Source organism: Spermophilus citellus, assembly GCF_964194105.1.
Source record: "Spermophilus citellus genome assembly, chromosome: 15".
In the NCBI taxonomy this organism is placed as follows: Eukaryota; Metazoa; Chordata; class Mammalia; order Rodentia; family Sciuridae; genus Spermophilus; species Spermophilus citellus.
The window spans coordinates 83,076,756-83,101,444 of record NC_138195.1 but is presented as its reverse complement, the minus strand read 5'-3'; the positions used below and the strand labels follow the sequence as shown (position 1 = coordinate 83,101,444).

Below are 24,689 nucleotides of genomic sequence, written 5' to 3'. Positions count from 1 at the left end.
ACCACCTGATTCACACTTCCTGCTTAGAATTGTTTTTGCTATTCTGGGTCTTTTATTTTTCCATATGAATTTCATGATTGCTTTATCTATTTCTACATGAAATGCCATTGGGATTTTGATTGGTATTGCATTAAACCTATAGAGAACTTTTGGTAATATCACCATTTTGATAATGTTAGTTCTGCCTATCCAGGAACAGGGTATATTTTTCCATCTTCTAAGATCTTCTCCTATTTCTCTCTTTAGGGTTCTGCAGTTTTCATTGTATAAGTCTTTCACCTCTTTTGTTAGGTTGATTCCCAAGTATTTTTTTTTTTTTGAGGATATTGTGAATGGAGTGTTTTTCCTCATTTCCGTTCCAGAAGTTTTGTCGCTGATATATAGAAATGCCTTTGATTTATGTGTGTTGATTTTATATCCTGCCACTTTGCTGAATTCATTTATTAGTTCTAGTAGTTTTTTTGTAGACCCTTTTGGGTCTTCTCGGTATAGAATCATGTCATCCGCAAATAGTGATAATTTAAGTTCTTCTTTTCCTATTTTTATGCCTTTAATTTCTTTCGTCTGTCTAATTGCTCTGGCCAGTGTTTCGAGAACTATATTGAATAGAAGTGGTGATAGGGGGCATCCCTGTCTTGTTCCAGATTTTAGAGGGAATGCCTTCAACTTTTGTCCATTCAGAATGATGCTATCCTGAGGCTTAGCATAGATAGCTTTTACAATGTCGAGGTAAGTTCCTGTTATCCCTAGTTTTTCTAATGTTTTGAACATAAAGGGATGCTGTACTTTGTCAAATGCTGTTTCTGCGTCTATCAAGATGATCATATGGTTCTTATCTTTAAGTCTATTGATGTGGTGAATAACATTTATTGATTTCCGTATATTGAACCATCCTTGCATCCCAGGGATGAATCCTACTTGATCATGGTGCACAATTTTTTTGATGTGCCTTTGTATCCGATTCGCCAGAATTTTATTGAGGATTTTTGCATCTAGGTTCATCAGAGATATTGGTCTGTAGTTTTCTTTCTTTGAGGTGTCTTTGTCTGGTTTCAGAATCAGGGTGATGTTGGCCTCATAGAATGAATTTGGCAGAGCTCCCTCTTTTTCTATTTCTTGAAATAACTTGAAAAGTATTGGTATTAATTCTTCTTTAAAGGTTTTGTAAAACTCCGCTGTGTACCCATCCGGTCCTGGGCTTTTCTTGGCTGGTAGTCTTTTGATTGCTTCTTCTATTTCATCCATTGATATTGGTCTGTTTAAATTGTGTGTATCCTCCTGACTTAGTCTGGGCAAATCATATGACCTAAGAAATTTATCAATGTCTTCACTATCTTCTATTTTATTGGAATACAGGTTTTCAAAATAATTTCTAATTGTCTTCTGTACTTCTGTAGCATCTGTTGTGATATTGCCTTTTTCATCCCGTATGTTAGTAATTTGAGTTCTCTCTCTTCTTCTCTTCATTAGCATGGCTAAGGGTCTGTCGATCTTATTTATTTTTTCAAAGAACCAACTTTTAGTTTTGTACATATTATATGTTTAATTTTTTATAATATTTATTTACTTTTTGGACACAATATATTTATTTATTATTTGTTTGTTTATTTTTATGTGGTGTTGAGGACTGAACTGCCTCACATGTGCTAGGCAAGCACTCTACTGCTGAGCCACAACCCAACCCCTATATGTGTAATTCTAATATTCATTAATACCTTAATATTTTAATATACAATCCACCAGTTTACAAAAGAAGCTTAAATGACTGTTTTACATACAAATAGCATTTAAACTCTATATTATCAGCTCTGACTTTTTCAGAAATCTACTGCCTACCTAAAACAAAATCAGAAAGTGACAGTAACTCCAAAGTCTCTAACAAGAAAACTCACCAACCAAATGCATAACAGGTTTCATAAGTATTCTAATAATTACCATATGTCATCTCTACAGTATCTCTGGCTGTAATAAAACCTATACTCAAACATTTTTAAGGCAGAGCTCATTATTAAACCTGTCATTCTTTTGGACAGCTCTATCCACTAGAAATTCTATCTCAGATTGCAATCTATTTCTCAATAATATCTATTGGCTAACTTTGATCCCACTCTCTACAGATACATATAAAGAATTAAAACTCTATTCTATGTAAAAATTCTAATTTCGTCAATCTTCTTATGATATTATTCCCTGATACAGTTTACCTTTTCTGGATGCATTTCAATTTGTCAATGTCCCTGTTAATACGTGGCAACCAGTACTGAGTATCTTCTATATGCTTATAATGTATTGAAATAAAGCATGTTCTCTGAAATGTTATTCAACATCTGAAGGCAAAGATTAAGGTAGATGGACAAAAAATTTTAGAGTAAAACTATGCCTGAGTTGAACTATAAGTTTGAAAGTTACAGCTTTCAAATTCTAGTGCTCTGAAAATATATTTTGGGGATTTTTTTACATCCCATCCCATCTAACTTTTACTTTTTAGAGTACCGGTCTCCCTAGGACCAAGAATTTACCCAAGAATTTTAAGTTATCCTCATAAATCTACTAAGAAACATAAGGGAAAATATGAGAAATACAGAAGAAAAAACAAAAATATTTTACAACAAAGAATAGAATGAATTGATATATGAATATAACAAATTAACATACTAGAATACAAGACTGAAGAGAAATAAAAAGAGTTGAGGTGGGGGGTAGAGAAGAAACAAAATGTAAAAGAAAAGCTAAAAGATATGGAAAACAGAAATCAAAGTGTGATCAGTCAAATAATCTCAGAATGTCAAAGAAAATAGACTGGAAGAAATAGTAGAAGGCAAAATGGATAAAAGTGACTAACCTATACATTTTATTTTAGTGACTTCCTATACATTTTATTTTACATGTGTTACCTTTTTAACCTGCCTGACTATTCCATGACATTGTGATAGGTAGAATTTTAAGATGGTCCTCAAGATATCATCCCATGGGGTACATTCCTGTATAGTTCTTCTCCTCTGAGTGTAAGTGGAATCAAGAGTATACAACGGAAAAGCACTCCTAGTGAAAATGATGGAATTGTCACGCCTCTGATTGTATCAATAAACTTCACTTCAATAGATCTGAGAGATGTAAAGTAAAAAGAGATTGTACCACTGAACCTGAAGAAGTTCAGCGTCATGTTGTGGAGAGGACCCATGGCAACAGCTTTTTGGAGCTAAGAGCAGCTCCTGGTTGACAGCAAGAAAAAGGATCCCAGTGCTACAGAACCAAGGAACTAAACCCTGCCAATAACTAGTGAGCTTGGAACGCATCCTCCTGCTTCAAAGGAGATTCTAACCTCACTGATGCCATCCTTTAAGCCTTATGAAACAATGAACAGAGGACTCAGGTACCTCTCATCCAGATTCCATACCTACAGAAACTATGAAATAGACAAAAGGTAAAGTTTTCAATTGATAAAATTGTGGTAATATGTTACTCAGCAGGAGAATTTAGTAAAGGCAGGCGCTATTATCATCTCTAATTTTACAAGGGAAGAAATCAAAGTACTGAGACTTTAAAAAAAAATTCCAGTCATATTAACTGTAAATGGAGAATTTTCGTTGAAGGTATCATAGGAACTGGTTTGGTTTTTTGTTTGTTTGTTTTGGGGGGTTTGTTTGTTTGTTTGTTTGCCAGTTGAAATGACTCTAGCTTTATTGCTGTTACTTCGTTTTTATGGGATAACATTGATCATATCTAACCCTCATTTACCACTGCACTTTTGGTCAGCAAGGAAACCCTCTACCTTAATGTACCTATTGAAATTTTAATGTTAATCATGATAATAAAATAAACGGCTAACATTTATTGAGAACTCAATGCATCAGGCCATGTGCTAAGTACCTCATATATATGATCTCATTTAATCTTCAGCATTGGAGGCTGTAGCTGTCAGCATTTTACAAATGAGGAAACCAACATACAGAGGATAGGACTCAAGATCTCACAACTAATAATGGACTTTCATCATTCTTTCTCTTAAACAAATACATGAAATATGTTCCGTTGCTTCTGAACATGTGAAGCTGTATGTCACATGGACTCTATGCTTAAGGAGCTTATGATACAGCAGGTGAAGTAAAACAATATAGAGGTACCTAGAAGGAAAAGTGAGGTGTGTGGTAAGCAGCCTGAACTTATGGACCCTTCTGGAAACTACCCCATTATTGTACATAGAACTTGAAGCATCATTTTGCCACTTGAAATAACTCTAGCTTTATTGCTGTTACTTCGTTTTTATGGGATAACATTGATCATATGGAGATGTGATGGTCATCATTATACAAAGTACATGTATGAAGACTTGTATTGGGTGCCAACATACCTTATATACAAACAAAGATAAGAAAAATTGTGGTATATATGTGTATTAAGAATTGTAATGCAAAAAAAGGAAATTGAGAAAACAATTTTGACCTATGGACCAAGATAAGAATATCACATTATAGATGGGCATTATGGGAATTGTGCATGCAATTTCCCTTGTACCAAATTAATTAAATGCATACTTTAAAACAGTAAGTCTCTTTTCTCACTTTCAATAGCAATTGCATTTTTCCTAGTCAAACCTAGGACAATTTCCAAAAATAAACAAATATTAATTCCAAAAAAATATTCTTACTCTCTATATATTGATATGCTTTTATTAAGATTACTCAAGATAATGGATATTTGTAACTTTTGGTCACCAGAAAATATCTCCTTCTTCAACAGGAATAACTTTCTTCAATTTTTTTTTTTCTTATTGGAGCGGGGAATCCTAATCCCATACTTTCTAGTATAGAAGTCCAAAAGACCTTTGTAAGTAAATTTCTTTTTCTCTCATTTTCCTGGTACAGTGGGTTAGAGAGATGACTTACATTTGTCAGGTGAACTCATTCACTAAGATTTTAGATGGTGACTAATTGTATGTTGTGCTGATGAGACCAAGAAACTTCACTTCTTACAGCAGCTATGCCCAGTCACCAGTGTCAAGCAATTCATATAACTGAAAACTGCTGGAACTGACAGCTTTCTGCCTATTGCAAACATGATGATTTATTCTTATCTTTCATTTTGTTTACTGTACCTTTTGTTAGTCATATGTGATTTGTGTATCTTACAAAGATAACACAATTTACTATACAAATTCATTTTTGTTACAGAAAGAATCTGGGATTAATTTTTCAATTAAGAGATGAGTAATGTATTTCTCTTGAGGGAGAAATTATGGGTAATATGCACTTTCCTATGTAAAATGGATAGTTTATTAGTGCATATTACCCATTCTCAGCACCACATAAAATTAAAATAAATGTCAACTACTAAAACTAAAAAATTAAAAAAATATAAATTTTAAGGGGATCTATCCCTCATATTTCTAAATAGTTAATATTTGTGTACAAAAATATATTTCATTCTTATTGTAGACACATTTTTTAAAACTAGAATTCCATACATATAACATGAATGATTTCACATATATAATAGTGAAAGTAATAAACCTTCTTTCTAGCACAGTACATACTATATGGTACCACTCATGTGAAGTTCAAAATCAGACAAAAGTCATTCATGGTTGTAAGGACAATGGTAGTTACGGGAGGGACAATGACCCACAATGAATGTGTGAGGGAGGCTTCCAGGATACGTGAGTCGACAATATCTTGATTATGTGGGGTAAGTAAAAAGGTCATCAAGCTCTATGGTAAGAGTTACATGCTTCATTATATTCCCCAGGACATAATATAATATATTATATAATTATTATATTCCTCAGGACTGATATAATTTAAAAGAATGTTTTATAAAAAACATTAAAAATATAAAAGTGAAATGAGATAGTCCTTAAAACATAAACATAATAAATAATGTAAACTTCACATTCTACTACATATTATGACACATTCTACTTTGCTGTTATGAACAAGTCAAGAATATTGGAGGGACTGGGATTGTGGCTCAGTGGCAGAGCGCTTATCTTGCAAGTATGGGGCACTGGGTTCGATCCTCAGCACCATATACAAATAAATAAATAAACAAAGGTATTGTGTTCGTTTATATTTTAAACAAAGGTTTAAAATATATATATATATATTTTAAAATATATATATATAAAATAAATATATATATATATATATATATATATATATATATATATTTTAAAGGATATTGGAAAGAACATGTAGAATCTGATTATTCTAAATTAAAAACACCATTCCAGTTTTCTCAAAAATAAGATAAAATGGAAAAAACATGAAAGGCCTATTCTCTTTATGTTTTCACAAAGCTATTTGAATTATTTTTAATACTAGGTTGTTAAACTCTACATGGCAATATTCTGAGGAATACTCTACAGAGCTTTAAGATGAGAACCTGTCAGTATTCATTATTAAATACTAAAAAAAAAAAAAAGAAAAAGGTGAAAAAAATGAAGTATGGAAAAATTGGTACATTTCTAAGATTAATTGTGTTGACATTTATTGACTTTCAATTACATATTTAGGCTTTCAATATTCGAAAAATCTAAGAATCTTCCTAGAATTCTAAAATTATAGCTTATGTGTTAATAGTTTATAGAACTCCTTTATCTAAATGTTTTACTAAAATTTGAAATTCAACAAAACTGAAGACTTGATCCTTTGCACCTCAGATATTCCCAGGAAGATATTTAAAATCAGAATAACTCTTTCTACATAGGAGATAAAAAAGGTCAAGTAACATAAAATTAATTTTTAAAACTGTGTATTATAATATTACTATTTTATGCATAATAATTGCTTGATTGTTAAGGCCTTTAAATAAACATTACATGCTTTATTATATTCCTCAGCACTTATGTAATATTATTCTGTTCCTCAAAACAGTATAATAATAATAGGAATTAGGCTCTACATATGTTGGCTGTCCCAATTATTTTCCATGTTGTATATTCCTATATTGTATATTGGAAGGGTATATTCAAATTTCATTATAAAAATTCTAGTTTGATCTATTAAGAGATTATAAGTATATTCTAAAAGAAAACCCAATCTACAAAGTTAATTTCTAACCATTAAATATTTATGTATATTGTAAAGTAAATACATAATTTAAAGTATAATTGCATGATCAAAATTAAACTATGGAAAATTTAAAATTAAAACAATCATACCAATTTTCATTACTACTCAGTAATCTCTATAGATGAGTCTTTCTTTCCTTCAATCATAAACTGAATAACTGAAATTTGATCGATACTTGTGTATGAATCCTAGAAAATAAATTATACATCCTCAATGTTGTTATGTTTTTGAAAGATTTCATGGAAATATTTCTGATATTCTTCTATCAATATCTAAGTCAATCACTAATAATTTAGAAAAAAAATCTCAAATTAATTCCCATAACTAAATTTACTGGATAGTAATTTACACTAATTTCTGAACATTTAAGTTTCCTTTATTTAGGTGATACATCAAATTTACAGAAAGAATGTTTTCCATAAATGTATGATTTTAAAAATCATTTACCCTCCAATAGATGATCACATAGAAATTAGCACAAGTGAAACATGAAAGTACTTCTAGTCACAGGAGATAAGCTGTCTATTATTAACATAAAAGATCTGTAAATCTTTAAAAGATTTTACAACCTAACAATCTAAAATCAATCAATCTTAAAGAAATAAATGAATGGGCAAACTCTAATATCAACATTTCTTTCATGAAAGCACAGAGTAGGAGCACAAGCCTTGACTATTTTAGACAGAAACAACATCCAAATGTTACCTAGAAATAAATTGGAACCTATCAATAGCCTACCTCTAACCATAATAAAAGTGAAACATATGAAACACAATACAGATGAAGAAATCAATTATGAGTGTTTGTGGGTCTTAAAGAAGTAACTACCAATACTGATCACCTTAAATCTTTAATGAAAGATTAAATTATGTTTAGTAGGCTATAGCAAAAATAAATTACTAAAAATAGCTAATAATTTCAAGTGGAATTGTACAAACCATCTTTTATATCCCTTAGTATTGTTCAAGTCAGTAATATATCTTCATTTTGGACAAAAAGAGTACCCTTTTGTAATGAAAATATTCAGTAATCATTGGAAACAAATACTCTTTAACACTCACCTGTATTTTAATGGGCCAGGAAAAGTTGCTGACATATACATAGAATGTAATGTTAGGATTGCTTCTGAAGTTAAATTTTTCATAGGAAAAACTATCTCTGTATTCCTTTATATTAGTCTTGGAAACTATAGGAGTCTCTTCCCCAGATATTGTTCCAGCTAAAACATAAATAACAAATTTATATAAGTCATATTAGGAAACAGGAATCTTTATTAATTTATATACATATAATACATTTAATTTTATAATTGCTCTTATAAAAAGACTATCAATATACATTCATATTTTTCATTCTGAATGACAAAGTAGAAAAGTTTAACATAAATTTAATGGGAATAGATTTAGTATCAGTATTACTTTTGCTCTATATGTGTAATATGAATTGTGATGCATTTTACTGTCATACATAACAAATTAGAATTTTTAAAAAATGGTCTCCACCTTAAAAAAATTACTTTAAAAAATGGCACATACTGAGGCAAGAGGATCAAGAGTTTAAAGCCAGCCTCAGCAACTGGGGATGTGGTTCAGTGGTTAAGTGCCCCTGAATTCATAACATAAAAGAGTAAATAATGATCTGTAAATCATTAAAAGATTTTACAACCTAACAATCTATAATCAATCAATCTTAAAGAAATAAAAAAATACTACCACTAATCAAATGCTATGTAGCAGACTGACTTCAAAATTTTATATTCTTTTCTAATAATAAATTGTATCCCATAAGTATAATCTTTATTTTTCAATTTGAAACCCGAACCTCAGAAAGATTAAAGCAGTAGCTCGAAATTTATTAGCTACTACCAGCAAATTCTTCTTTGGAACTCAGGCATATATGGCTCCAGAAACTGAGCTTCTTTTACTAACTACTACTTCACAGAGATTTCCAAACAAATTGGACCATATTTTCACATGTCTCAATCCAATTAAAAAATGGAAAAAAATCAATTTATTTGACTTACCACAAATTGAACATCACTAATTTAAATATATTGGGAGAAGGCCATAATTTAAAACATTAGCTAAATGCTCAATTAGTTAAACACATATTGGTCACTCAATAAGTATTCAATGAAGTTAACCAAATGTAACAAAGTGTTTCAAGCAATCTTAGCAAGAGTTCCACCTTAATAAATATTAGAAGTAATTAGAATTAGTATTCTAAGTAAATGAATTAATTTTCAATTTAGTATTGCAAAATCACCTTAAAATGTATATTCTTGGATTTTTAAAATGTATATTCTTGGATTCATCTCCCACATAAGTAGTGAAAAATGAGCATAAAATTTCACAATTTAACATAGAAGTTTAAACTTTTTCATAGTTAACACTTTTCAAAAGTCAGAATTTTCAACTGAAAGCCTTACTATGGAAGACATTTTGTGCAGTCTTTTCTTGATTTCCTCTTAGCACTAAAGCTGACAAGAAGTATATTTCTAAGCTTGAAAACAGTAGATTAGTTACTATTTTTATCAGCATACATAGAAGAATTTCATTGTTTTATGTAAATATTAAGGTTAATAACTAAACAGTTTCAATATTAAGGTTAATAACTAAACATAGTTTCAGTCATTAATCTATATTAATTAAAATCACAGCATTTTATAACATGGCCATTTAAAAATAATTAAGAACTGTATATTTTTAGCCATCTAATTTTAATTGAATAAGGGTAAAAGGTAACAAAGTAAGTTTGATTTATGTTGCTATTTATTATCTTTATCAATACTCACACAATGACTATAGTATATAATTTTTATTTGATTTAGCTAAGTGAACAGAACTTCAATATAGAAGCTTATCTGAAAGAGAAATAACACAAAAATTTTTTTACCTGTTGAGCCAACGGACCATGTAATATTGAGATTAAAGTTGTTTGATGCATTAATTGAAATATCCAAATTTTTGTTTGACTACAAGAAAGAAAATATAAAAGTTAAAACATTTAAAGCATAGCAAAATACATATGATTTAGTCTACTAATTGTATTTGTCTATGCTATGTTTTTCAAACCATATATTATGTAAATATTCAACTGAATAGGTATAGATGTCATTCATGATTTTTAAATGAAAAAAAGTCTGTAAAAAATTTCAGAGTAAGATTTAGAGCTCTTCATTTATCTTCTCTACTATGACTTGGACTTTTGAATAAAATGGAGATATAATGACCTCTTGCAAGAAGGGAGCATGAAAAAAAAAAAGCAAGGCTCCAGCCATCATGAAGATAGGTAGGTGTCATCAATAATATTAGATATGGGGAAACAGAATGCCTTCATTTTCTTTCTCTTTTTCTTCATCTTCAGCCAGAGAACCAGGGGATTAAGAAGGAGCACTTGCTCATCAATCTCTATCTAGAAGGGGTGGAATTTTTTAAACTCTCAATGATATGACTCAAAAATAATCGCTATTTTTATAAAAGCAACACATGTTAGAAACAATGTGTCCCTAGGAAGCATAAATCCTATTTTCTCTTGAAGCTCTCTTCATAATTGTTTGCACATTATCATGTGCAAGATTAAATATGAAAATAACTTGTCGTAAAGGTTATACAAGATTTCCAATTGATAAAAAAACTACAAATCTCTTGTATTTTCAGTTTATCCTCTATAAACTCCAAGTTTAGGTATTATTGAAATAGGTATTATGGACCATGTAATATTGAGATTAAAGTTGTTTGATGCATTAATATATGCCATAACTGAAACCCTATGAAAACCACTTAGGGTGTTTTTTTTTTCAATGCTGTTCCAAAAGATATAATTCTATGGTTATCCCAGAAAATTATTTTTTTTATTGTTGATCGTTCAAAACATTACATAGTTCTTAATATATCATATTTCACAGTTTGATTCAAGTGAGAAAATTATTAAATCCATCATTAAGAATGTAGGTGAGTTCAATAATGTGATTCAAAAACCTACTTAAGAAACTGCTCATATGAAAGACTGACTAGAAGTGGTCAACAGTGGGTTGAACTTAAGCCTGTTGTTAAAATGCAAGAAAATGAATAAAATAACCAAGACATCTGCTGTTTGTTACTATTTTTTTTATAGAATAAGTAGGAAACCTTGATCTATAACCCAATATTAATATTAGAGATTATTCCCAGGTGAATATATCCTTAATTAAAGATGACTAACACAAAATGATGTCACAAGCATTCTTGTGACACTTCTCATGATAGTTTAGCATCAGAACATGTGTCTGGGATCTTGGATTCAATTGGCAAGATAACAAACAGTAAAAGTGAAAGCTTGGGGCTGGGGTTGTGGCTCCACACTACAATGCTCACCTAGCACATGCAAGGTCCTGGGTTCTATTCTCATTACCACATAAAAATAAATAAAGGTATTGTGTCCAACTATAACTAAATATTATATATATGCAAATATATATATATACACACACATACATATGCATATATATATTTAATACATATATATGCATATATATTAAAAAATATATATGCATACTATATTTTTTAAGTGAAAGCTGGGACATCTTAAAGCACTAGGGATGATAAAGGAACACACTGAAACTGTAGCAATCTGATCATGCATATATGACATCATGGGTGATATTGGGAGGAATATTACTATTGAGTCAAATATCTCACTGGATTTAAATTTCTTATATACTCAAAACACCCCACATATTTGCAATTACTATTAACAATCAAGAAATGGTAAAGAATGAAACTCTGATTCTGTTATAGCATGCTTGAATCCTAAAAACATTACATTAAGTACAATAAGCCAGATACAAAGGGACAAATACAGCATGATTATCTCATTATGAGATACCTAGGACAAGAAAAGTCAGAGACAGAAAGTACAATAAAGGTACTAGGAGCTGGGGAAGGGAAAATGAAGAATTTTCACAATGGACAGACTTTGTATTAGAGACAAATGAGAAGATTCTAGAAATGGATAGTGGCAATGACTGTATATTATAACTATATTTCTTTTTTTTTTAGTCATTGATGGACCTTTATTTATTTTATTTTATATGCAGTCCTGAGAATCAAACCCAGTGCCTCACATATGCTAGCCAAGTACTCAACCAGTGAGCCGTAACCCCAGCCCCATTATGATTATATATATATATATATTTTTTTTTTCTTTTTTAGTTGTAGTTGGACACAATACCTTTATTTTATTTATTTTTATGTGGTGTTGAGGATCGGACCCAGGGCCTCAAATGTGCTAGATGAGCCCTCTACTGCTGAGCCACATCCCTGGACCTATAATTATATGTAATGCTACAAAACTGCACACCTACAAAGTGAGTAGTTAAAATGGTAAATTAATTTATATATTTACCACAATAAAAAGCAGCCAATGGATTAAAATGGACTTCTAAATACCTACACATTGATAATATACTTGCTGACATTATTAACGTATTTTTATAGAAACACATAGTGCAGACAGGATTGTATTTGAAATAAAATATCTTTAAAATATCTATAAAAACCATTTAAACATCAAAACCTTAAATGTATTTCCAAGAATTCCTTAAACCTAGGGAATAGTTAAGTGTGGTGGCTCACACTTGTAATCCCAGCAACTCAGGAGTGTGAGACCAGAAGATCACCAAGTTCAAGGCCAGCCTCAGGAACTTGGTAAGACCCTAAGCAACTTAGTGAGACCCTGTCTCAAAATAAAAATAAAATGGCCTGGGATATAGCTCGGTGGTAAAGTCCCTCTAGGTTTAATCACTAGTATCAAAAAACAACAACAAAACCCTAGGGAATAAGGAGTAACAGAATAAACCTTTTATTGTGGGAAGGCAAGATCCTATTTAACTAGAAAAGGAAACTTTAAGAAATTATATAATTTATCAGTAATTCTAATGACATTTTTTACTGTTTTCATTTCAAATTTATTGTTTGCTGGGTCTATTACATGAATAAGATATTTTTAAACTACATATGTATTTGCTTACATGTATGATTCAAAGACATAACCTCTAAAATATCATGATAAAAAACTATATATATATATATATATAATTATATATATATATTAAAAGTATATATATATATATATACTTTTAATATATATATATATACTTTTAATATTGGTGTTTGTCCAGTGCCTAGAGAAAAATACGTATTTGCGTTATTGAAGGCACTAATCTGAAGGAGGACTTAAGTACTTACTAAAGAGAAAAGTTATACAGCACAGGTTCATCTTTATGCATGTTTTAAAGATGGTTTGGTCATTTGTTAGAGTACATTCTTTACTATTATAAACATCTGACGCAATCACTTTATTAAGCTTATTTTGGCTCATATTTTTGAGGTTCCAGTTGGTCCAACCACTTTGGGACAGTGGTAAGGCAGACAGGTTTTAAAGAAAAGGAGCTCAAAATTTTCAGAATATATTTAGATGTTTCACCTCTTGAATACTAATACATAATGTGGATTAATATATAAATAAAAATGTATATTTATAATGTACTCATTTTTAAATTAGTTATTTTTGTTTCCAAAATTAAAATTCCATAGAAATAAGCTATATGGTTGATATTTCTATTCCTTAGGCTTTTTAACTTATAAAATCTCAAATGGATATTAATATATGTGTTATTTCATGACAAACTTAAATCCTTTCCTTAAACTGATACATTTATATTAAAATTTATAATTAAATTTTCATACATTTAAACTTCCTAAGGTTGTAAAATTATATCACTGACGAAGTGAGCACTGTACAGCTCAGCAAAACCAGTGGATTTAGAAAAATGACAATGAAAATCTACTACTATGGAATGGTGTAAGGGAAAAAATACGTTTTAAAATCATGCTTTGATTTGTAGGTTTCAAATTTGTAGTCTCTTTCAAAAGAGACTACTCTGATTTTGACTGCATATTTATGATCATAAATTGTTATAAAAGTAAACATACAAATAATACATAACTTAAAAATAGGAACATTTGCAATAATATGAAATACAAATTTTCTGAATTAAAAAGACACTTAAATTGTATGAAAAGAAAAATTCATAGGATTAGTTTTTTCTATAACATCCCTAAAATTTGACACTTTGATAATGAGGAAAGTCACAATTAAAAACATAAAAGTTGTATCACTTGATCCCAGTATAATTATATTATAAAGACACCATTTCCTCACCTGTTCTGGGTTTGCTATGAAGTTTATGGCGGTATGGTGGCGATCATCTTCCTGTAACAAGCTGAAGGTGAACTGATAGTCAATCAAAAGGCTGTCTGCAGGGGAAAAAAATAGAGTACTCATATGCACTTTTAAAAAACTGTAAAACTAAAGTTAATGGAAAATATACACTATATTTAAAAATTATCCTCATTAAATACTAGTAGCCTATTGAAGACTAGCAAAATAATTATTACCTTTAACAATTTTAAAATGATTATTGATGAACACATAAGATTAAAGAAATTCACAGAAGAGACATTTTTAAATCTTTATCTCTAGCAATAAACATCAAAACATACAGTTCATCCTAATTCCTCAAAAATCTATTTGTACAATTAATGTTTATAATTAAAAAAACAGAATAACCATAATAATTATATTTTTTAATTCTTTTTTTGTGATTACAAAAGTACTTTTCAAATACCAGACATTCTAGAAACTGTATAAAAGTAAGAAAATAAAATAAAAGCCATCCATAATTTTATACTAAAGAGAAAAGAAATTAACCTTTTGGTGCATTTTATTTCAGCTAAAATTCTATAGACATAAAGATAGAACTTCTGTTATCCTACTTTCCTAAAATTCTAATTCATTGAAAACATGAACTCTAATAATTATATTTCATTATATACACTCATTCATTTACTTGTTCATCTTGTGATAATTATTAGCTTTAACAACTTTAAAATGATTATGTGATGAGCACTAAGATTAAAGCAATTCACAGGAAAGACATTTTTAAATTTTGTCCATACATCATGCTAAAACCAAGATAAAGAATTAAAATGTTATAGGATCTGCAAAATTTCATGTGCCACACAAAGTGGAGTCCTACTCATAATGTCAAACTGCCAGCATTGTAATAAGTGCTTTAAATTATTTTAAGTAATGTTTCCTCGAACTCCAGTCATTGTCTATCAAATTTTTGACCACATATTCAAGTGTGATTTTGAGGCCTGGACAAAAGGACTGTCAGTGTAGGTAATGAAGATGCAGGCTGACTTGAAGGAAATAAAATGCTAGTACCTCCAGAGTACATCCCCTTCCTCCAACCTATTGCCAAGGTTACCTGTTCATCATAGCCAGGAGTTATTAATATGTATCCCTGGGTGGCTTCATTCCTACCCTTGGATCACTTCACCTTTAGGTCGTGTAGGCAGGATGGGAGGAGGGGGCATGAGAAGTAAAATCTAAAATCTATAAAAGGGGCAGGACAACACTCTCACTCCCTTGGGCACCAGCTTTGGAACCCCTCCTCTGTAGAGAACTCTGCGTTTCTCTGTCTCACTCTATCTCTCTGGAGGACTGCCTCCCACCCCCTATCAGCCCTCTGTTCTATCCCTTAAATAAAACCTTTTGCTCTTGCTCCAGTGTTTCTCTGGTGTTGACTCTTCAGCACCAGGGGATTTGGGACCCGGATCTTGATTTATTTTCAACACTGGTATCATCTCTGGTTTCAAATGGGCACTCATCCAGGATCATGACCAAGGTATGCTCCTTTGCATTCACCCCACATTTTTCTGAGTTGTGTCTTTCTGTCTCTTTCTTTCTTTCTGGAGGACAATAATGTGCACTGCTTGGCTAATTAAATGCAGTTAGTACAAGCCTCAATTCTTCAAGACTCAGGTTACAGGTTTCATGGCATAGGTGGCTTCTAAATCACCTATCCTGTAATTCAGGCATGTTGGATTTTGCCAAATGTTTCTCACTATCTTATCCAGGCTCAGAGTGCATTTGGCCTGAGCACACAGTGTCTCTAATCCTAATGTGCCGTTGGATGCATGGAGATGGACAAAGGGTTGGGACAACTGTAAGGATCTGGCCGAGACCACTCCCTGGTGAACCTCAAAGATTTCTCCCCCAACTCCCTCTCCCTGCAGCCCTTATGGGATATCTGTGGTGACTAGTCGATAAAGCAGCACTGATTAAAAGCCCCAAAACACATGTACCTCCAAATGAGCCATACTGCCCTCCCCCACAATCACTCCTCCCCAAGCACCCCTCTCCTCTCACTGATCAGACTCTAGCTGCTCAGACTCTAGGGTTGTGATGGGGACATGAACTGGTTCATAAGGAAATGCCTGCATACACTTTGTTCGAATATTAAGCCTTTACAAGCCTGTAGGGACTCCCATTGTTGTTTCTGTGCTCCTGTGTGCTCTAGGAGCATCTTTGGCTGCAAAAAGGAGACATATTCAATTCACCCCTTAAGTAAACTCCTCTAGGAAAAGAGTATTAAGCATCTAACGATCACTAGATGTTCTCCATACCCTCTGGGGATTCTTTTATCCCACAGGGCAGAGAAATGCACCCCATTATAGGCTTTTTTTCCATGAGTTATTACATTGGAAGTTTATAGTGGCAGGAGAGTTCAGTCATGCCTCTGAGTCTGAATTTCCCAGGGTCTTTGGCATGGGGCAAACAAAGCCCTTGATATTCTGCCAAGGAGCCAGCAATAGAGTTAGCAGAACCAGGTGGTGAAAGACAGGTTTGCTGGACTGTCAGAAGCTCATAGGGAGATGTCCCTAGTGAAATGGGCAGTTTTCTCTGGCATGGTCACCTGAGTTCTGTTTTCTCATACTCAGATGGGAGCTTCATTCTCAGCCATTATGCCAGGTTCACCACTAGCCTGCATAGTGAAAAAATTGGTATTTTTACTTTGTTCAGAGGGGAACCTTGTCCTCAAAAAGGAGAAGTGGAAACTGCTAGCCACTACAGGCTCTCGGAGCTAGATGCACAAAAAGTGTCTCATTTTCTTCTGCTGCCAGGCCAGTGAAATGACATAATCACAGTTAAAAAAAGGATATGTCATAATTTTGTGCATCCAACCTAGCCTGATTACAAAGTGGAGAGATGAAAACAAGTCTCTGGAGGATAAAATATAGGACCAAACCTTAAGAGACTGATTTTACAAAAGAAAAAAAAAATGGTTAAAATGCCCTATGCATAAAGTTTTGCCTCTCAAGCTTGAAAGAGCAGCTTCCCTTACTTCTTAGCTTCTGCCAGATCTCTATCATCAACAAGGATTACATTTGAAATGTAAATTACAGAGCATACAGAGCTATCAAGACTTTCAAGGCTTGCAGAGAACTGGCTTGAGACCAAAGCAAGGTCTTGCACTCTACCACCCTGCTTTCTTTCTTTCTTTTTTTTTTTTTTTTAAAGAGAGATTGAGAGAGGAGAGAGAGAGAGAATTTTTAATATTTATTTTTTAGTTCTCGGCGGACACAACATCTTTGTTGGTATGTGGTGCTGAGGATCCAACCGGGGCCGCACACATGCCAGGCAAGCGTGCTACCGCTTGAGCCACATCCCCAGCCCCCACCCTGCTTTCTTAATAAGTTCCTCCCTATAAACACTGCAGCACAGGGAGGAAAAATGGAATGACCTCATGTATACAAGTCTTTTGATAATCCTTACCTGAGGACTTCAGGACCCTCACATTCTCTGAATATCTGAACTGAGTCTAATCTGGGCCAAAAAAATGAACTCTGATATGATAAAGATGTACTATATGCTCCTTTATTAATTACAGCCAAGTCATTTTCTTAGAACATCTGTTTTTTTAAAATTCTATATTTTTGAGATCATGGTTTTATGATGAATTCATACTTGATCCTGCACACCCAAGTTAATATATTTTTATTAGTCTTATTGTAAGGGTAAAATTTCTAAGCTGATTCTAAGCTGCAAAAGTCTGAGTTAAAGTGTAAAAGACTAGGGCATTGTAAAGCTTCTAGATTGCAAGGCCTGGCCTAAAAAGTAAACAATTCCCCTGCTATCCCCGGAACCTGTAATGTCTGTGAAGTTGTTAGGACAATGCGGGAGCTGCTCAGTAAATATCTCCATTGATTCCCTGGTTGTTTAATAGCTAAGGGCTCCAGGTAACATGGCACGTACGCATATAGGCCCCAGGACCAATCAGTTTGAATGTGTACCCCGCTTAGGAGTGACCAATCACCCCCGCCCGACCTGTTCCCACCAATGAATGGACTAATCATGTCTCAGAATTGTTGTTCAATTTTCCCGCGCCTCATGATGATTTGTTCTGATGTATGCAAAGCCCACCGCCCTCTCCAAAAGTGTACTTAAGCTCTGCTTGACCTCTGCTCTGGGCTCTGGGCTGCACTCCCTTCTTGAGTGAGCACAGAGTCCCAGCGCGCTGGAACGGGTCCCTCTAATAAAAATCCCCCTTGCCATTGCATGAAGCTAGTCCCGTGGTCTCTTTCTCCGACGCTTCGCCGGACCCTTACATTATTTTATCTAACTAGAGGTTTTTATACTCTGTTTTTGTTCAGAGGCCAATTTTAAGGGTTAGCTCTCAAACACATTAGAAAATACTACAGGGACACAGCCACATCAATGTTTATAGCAGCAGCACAACTCACAACAACTAAACTGTGGAGCCAACCTAGATGCCCTTCAATGGATGAATGGATAAAAAAATGTGGCATATATATACACAATGGAATTTTACTCAGCAATAAAAGAAAATAAAATCATGGCATTCACAGGTAAATGGATGGCACTGGAGATGATAATGCTAAGTTAAGTTAGCCAATCGCCAAAAAAACAAATGCCGAATGTTTTCTCTGATATAAGGAGGCTGACTCGTAGTGAGGTAGGGAGGGGGAACATGGGACGAATAAATGAATTCTAGATAGGGAAGAGGGGAGAAAGGGAGAGGGAGGAGACAGGGGATTAGCAAGAATGGTGGAATGTGATGGACATCATTATCTAAAGTATATGTATGAAGACACGAATTGGGTGTCAACCTACTTTATATACAAACAGAGATATGAAAAATTGTGGTATATATGTGTAATAAGAATTGTAATGCAAAAAAAAAACCAAGTACATGTATAAAGACAGGAATTGGCATGAACATACTTTATATAAAGATATGAAAAAATGTGCTCTATAGTGTAATAAGTTTTGTAATACATTCCACTGTCCTGTATTTTTAAAAACTAAAATCAATTAAAAAAAAGAAAAAAGAAAATCTCCTTCACAAAATCCTAACAAGGACATATGTTGGGAATAAATCTGATAGCCATCAAAGACAAGTGGCCATCTGATTTCATTGTCCACTATTGCTGCCAGACCTTACCCCTAGCATTTCCAACTCTACAACATAGGGAGACTATATTTAAGACTATATTTAAGTCATGATGTGAAAGTTCAAATAAGCATTATTTTAATTTCTAATAAGTTATCTATAGAGGCCTTTTTAAATTTTTTTTTAGTTGTAGATAGACACAATATTTTTATTTATTTATTTTTATGTGGTACTGAGGATCGAACCCAGTACCTCACACGTGTGAGGCAGGCGCTCCACCACTGAGCTACATACAGCCCCAGCTTCTAATAGAACCCTTAATAAACATCTATAGCATTCTTCCTACCTGTGGAGATCTACCTACAAAAAGCTACAATATCTTTTTCCCTCTCTGTTTTATGTATGTGTGGATAGCTATTTATTGTACTACTGTATCTGCATATGTGTTTGTGTCCATATATCATTTACATGGTATCAAAATTGGTGTACGAACACTCATAAATCAAAATTTAAAAGAAAAATGGATCCAAATATTTTTTAGTTCATGTGACTTAAAAAAGGTTCAATTTAAATTAGGTAAACATATGAGAGTAAAGATGTGAGTTCTTCTAGGTAGTCATAAAATTAACAGCATATTGGTTTCTACAAAATTTATAGAATACAATATCTATTGCTTCTAGGATTTGTCTTCAACAAGGAAGAGATGGCTAGTACTGTGAACTACAGTTGCCTGATATCTTCTCGGTTTTTACAGTTAAAATTAGTAAATTAGATTTAACAACAAGGAGATTAATCATAAATGTGTTTGTTAAAGGAGACATCTAATTAATTTGCAAACTAAAAGTGCTAAAACATCAACTGCTAAATACAAAATCAAGTACTCTTGACTTCTTAAATTCCACAGGTAATATGTTTAAACATTATGTGTTTTCTCTATGAGCACAACTTTATAGCCCAGAAAGTTACACAAAGAGGGTTATCATAGTTGTGCCCATAGTTTTCATAAATGGGTAAATGAAAAAAAAAAGTTGATTTTGCTTTGTTTCTATGTCATCTCTAAAAAACAAGGTTATTAAGAGTTAAGATTCGATCAGGTGTAATTATATACAAAGAGTACAAAATGTTTCAGTTGAGTTTCAATTAAAGTACTATGAAAACAAAGTTTTTCTTTATATTGTGGAATAAATTGTCTAAATTCAGAAATTTCATAAAGATTGCTATAAAATATGAATTTAAAAAGGGGTCAATGATAAACCCAGCCTAATTCCCTCTTAAGATTGGGAGCCATCTCGCCACAAAGGCATTAAACGCTAATTTCAGCTTTACTATAAATTAATGTGATTTCTAAACTTGCTTGGAATGCCTGCCTGTGCCTTAAACTCACCCATGCCCTGCTTTCCCTGACCAGATAACAATCCTCTCTGAAACTTTAGTGGCTCTCATTTCCCTGGCCAGATAAGGACCCCTCTGAAACTCTAATGGTGCCTCATAAACTCCATGCTGAGGTCTACTACCTGCCTTTGTGTTATGCTTGTCAAAATTTTGTTATCTGTAAGTTCTCAAGACACCCCCCTTTGTGTAACTTTCTGGGCTACAAAGTTGTGCGCATAGAGAGCTGGGGGCTGTCTTCTGTTCCCATCGTTTTTGGGAGAGGCAGCCCAGCCTGTCAAAATTATAAGCTTGCTTTAATTTGATTTCAATTGGAGTCGGTGGTCTTTTCTTTGTGTCATGGTCTAACAGTCAAAAACTAGGAAACATATATAAGAAGGTTCCAGGCATGGACATATATCTTAATATGGAAAGCAGAAGGAAAGAGAAATGTTTTTGGATAAAGAAGTTTTGTGTGGTGAAGTAAAAAGCTGTAGAATGTCTACATTATAGGATGTTTGTGGAGGTCACATTTCAAAAACCTTGTGTGTAACTAAATTAGGTTATATATAATTAGCACAATCAGTTAAGGTTATTTAAGGCTTTTTCCTAAGGTGAAATATTAATGTACTGATATAAACCAAAGTTTAATTCTCTATGGGTTGAAGAAACAAGGATTTCTTAAGACATTAATCTGCTCTTATCTATCAAGATAATTTCTTATCTATTAAGTTTTATGCTTTAGAAGCAACTGGTCTTAAAAGAATTAGGGTTTCCACAAGTCTGGTTAAACAACAACTGTTATTACACTAGAGTATTACACTACATTACAGAGTCTGAATTTTTCATTAAAAGCTAAACTTGGTTAATATAAGAACTCAGTGTAATCATGGTACTGTTACTGGCTTCTTTGTATCTTAGATGTATTCATATCTTCCAAGTATGCAAATATTTAAAGCATAAGGTTAAGAAGAACATTTTATCAAGCTGGTGTTCTTCAAACTAAGATTTAAAGTAAAGATTTGAGATTATAAAAATATTTTCTTGGTTTATAGATATTATATATTTTTACTCTTCTTAATTCCATTGTATATTTTTCATATAAACTTCATAACCATTGTCTGTTAGTGCCTTGCAAAAGTACAACTTTCAATAAATCAACCTAAGTTAATTTGAGATAAAAAAAAAAAACATCACAAAAAGAACAGACAAAATGTAAGGCTGACTTCCAGTACTAATACTGATCCCAATTAAATAGAAGGAGTAACTACTATTCAATTAAATAAAAGCGGTAAAGTAACTATAGACATTAAAGTAAAGTCATAGACATTAACAGTAAAACCTAGTACTCTAACTGGTGAAACTGGCTTGCTGGATGTTTAAGACCAAAACTTGAAGACTAGTTAATAAAGTAAAAGGGCCAAAAAAGAAAATAGTCAATTTTTAGCTCTAGCCCTCTGAGGTCAGCTTGAGCCTGGGGAAAAAGGGCTTTGCAACTCTGCCACATGAAACTACCGATCAGGGGCATCAATGAGACCCCTAGAGAATAAAAAGCTAACCAGTGTACATGATGCAAAGAGGAGAGTCATTGGAGAAGGAAATGTCTCAAATGTCTCTAAAGGAAGCCATGTAGTCCAGGAGACTCTGACTCATCCTGACAAATGGCACTGGAGAAGCTAAGAGGTTTCTCTCAAGTTCCCAAGAGTGACCCCCTAAGTAAACTCAGCTGACTCTCAATGATAGGAACAAGGTCAATGTGACCAGTTTGTTCTTAAACACCAAGCAAAACAAGTTAATACCAAAAGAGGGCCATACCTCGACATTTAAAAAAAGACTTCATTTAATGTAACTTAAGATGTACACTTGTGTTAGTCCCACCAACAGTAAGTAAGCCTGGAGGCTACAAAGGGAGATTCTTAGACAGGAGTGCCTGATAACCATCAAAACATACTATAACTCTCAGAAGTTTTCTTAGTCATTTTAAGGCCTACAAATCTTCCTAACTTCCTACATAGGAAGATTAGATCTGTTTGCTAGAATGATTATCTAGTCCTAAGTAACCGAAATAACAGGATATCTACTAAACACAGAGATTATGCCAATAAAATATATTTTACAAAAATCAATGACATTAGATATCTTAACTACATCTTATAGGAGCATCTGTGACATTATAAAAACTAAGTCTTGTATTTACATTCCTGATAACTCTGGCCATGTAACTAATATCCTTAAAGATTTACAGTCCCAAATAGAGACCTTGTCCTCATTGGCCTTGACACTGGAACAACTTCTTAGTTCTTACACCTACTGATGAGAAATTACTGGTTTCTATCATCATCATGATACTCATTGACATATTCCAGAAGGTGCAACATTTATTTTGTGTTAGCCTTATTCCAGCACATATGTCTTTTTGTCTTTTTCATAGAAACACCCACCTCCCAGATGACTTTACAACTGGTTCTTTCCAAACCAGACTTTTACTACATGCCTCAACGGACCCAAATATTCCTAAAAGGGAAACTGCTTGACCCACATTGCCTCCTCTGAGCCTAAAGCAGCCAAAGCAGTCATCATCTGTTTTCCCTTACAGCAGTAAAGGTCCCATTATCAGAGGGGGATTGATACCAGAGCAAAAAGGATAGTCAGTGTATGTGAGGAATGAGTGGGTCAGGAAGATGGGAGGCTGAGTCAAAGGAAATAAAATTCTAGTGCCTCCACAGTACTTCTCCCTCCTCCAAACTGATGCCAAGGTTATCTGCCTCTAGGGAACTGTTCCTCCCAACCAGGAATTATAAATGAGTACCCTCCTGCCTGTATCCCTGAGTGGCTTCATTGATGCCCTTAAATTACTCCACCTTTAGGTCTGCAGGCAGGATGGGAGGATGGGCCATGAGAACAAAAGAAACCTAAAATCTATAAAAGAGGAAGGACACCCCACTCCCTTGGGCATCACCTTTGGAACCCCTGCTTCACCCCCATTTTATCCCTTAAATAAAACTTTAGGTATTCAATCTTCAACACCAGGGTAATAAGGACCATATCCTAATTTATTTTCAATATTAATATCATCTCTAGTCTCAATTTCACTTTTTGACCTTTCATATACACTCCTTTCATGTTATACCCTTAATAAAAACTATGAATATAAAAGTAAATATGGGATTTCTATAAGTGAATTGCTAAAACTATTAAGGTATCATTCTCTATGTTACTTACTTATGTACATTTTCTTATATACTTTTTAAGATCAACCAGATATTATTTCTTCTATAATTTACTATAAAGTAACATTCTTTTTAAGAATTATTACCATCTTTACATCTGACATTCAGAGACATACTTCCAATTTTCAACTGACTGACAAAGAATTGCAAAGAAAAATTCAATGGACCAGTATTATTGCAGGTGTAAGGTGCTTGCTTAGCATCTGGACAGCTATCTTAAGTGACAACTGCCATGTTTAAGAAAAAGTTCCTCTTTCCCACACAAGGACCTTTCTGAGAAAGGATCACCACTTCCTCATACCAACCCCACCTTTAAACTCCTGCATTAGGACTCACCCAGCTCTAATCACTAAGCTACCCTGTAAACGTTGTGAAACCCAAGCCTGTATTGCCCCTCTCCATCTATAGAGAGATTTGCCTTTATTTTTCATCTCTGACAAACTCTGGTGTGTATCTCTGCCTGGTCTCTGTCTTTCATTTCTCGTTCATCTGTCTCCCAGTTACTTACTTTCCCTGGAGATACAATAAGACACAAAAATTTCTATCCTTACACAACTTAAATTCAGTTGAACAAACATCAGAAGTTAATAGTTTAAGTATGTAGTACATAAGATAACTAAGTCTTTTGGAAAATAATAAATCAGGGAAAGAGAAACTACTGTCAGGATAGAAGTGCACTTAGATTTTTGAGAAAGAACATTTAAAGATAAGAGATTG

At 33.1% G+C, this 24,689-nt stretch overlaps 1 protein-coding gene across 1 annotated transcript in view; it reads right to left on the bottom strand.

Moving 5' to 3' along the window:
• ATRNL1 (attractin like 1) overlaps window positions 1–24,689 on the bottom strand; it is a 716,619-nt gene that overhangs the window by 445,852 nt on the left and 246,078 nt on the right. The window contains exons 22-24 of the mRNA XM_081268108.1: window positions 14,274–14,368; window positions 9,966–10,044; window positions 8,132–8,289 (exon numbers count right to left, since the gene is read on the bottom strand). Coding sequence (XP_081124234.1) covers window positions 8,132–8,289; window positions 9,966–10,044; window positions 14,274–14,368 — 332 coding nt within the window. The remainder of the gene's footprint in view (window positions 1–8,131; window positions 8,290–9,965; window positions 10,045–14,273; window positions 14,369–24,689) is intronic.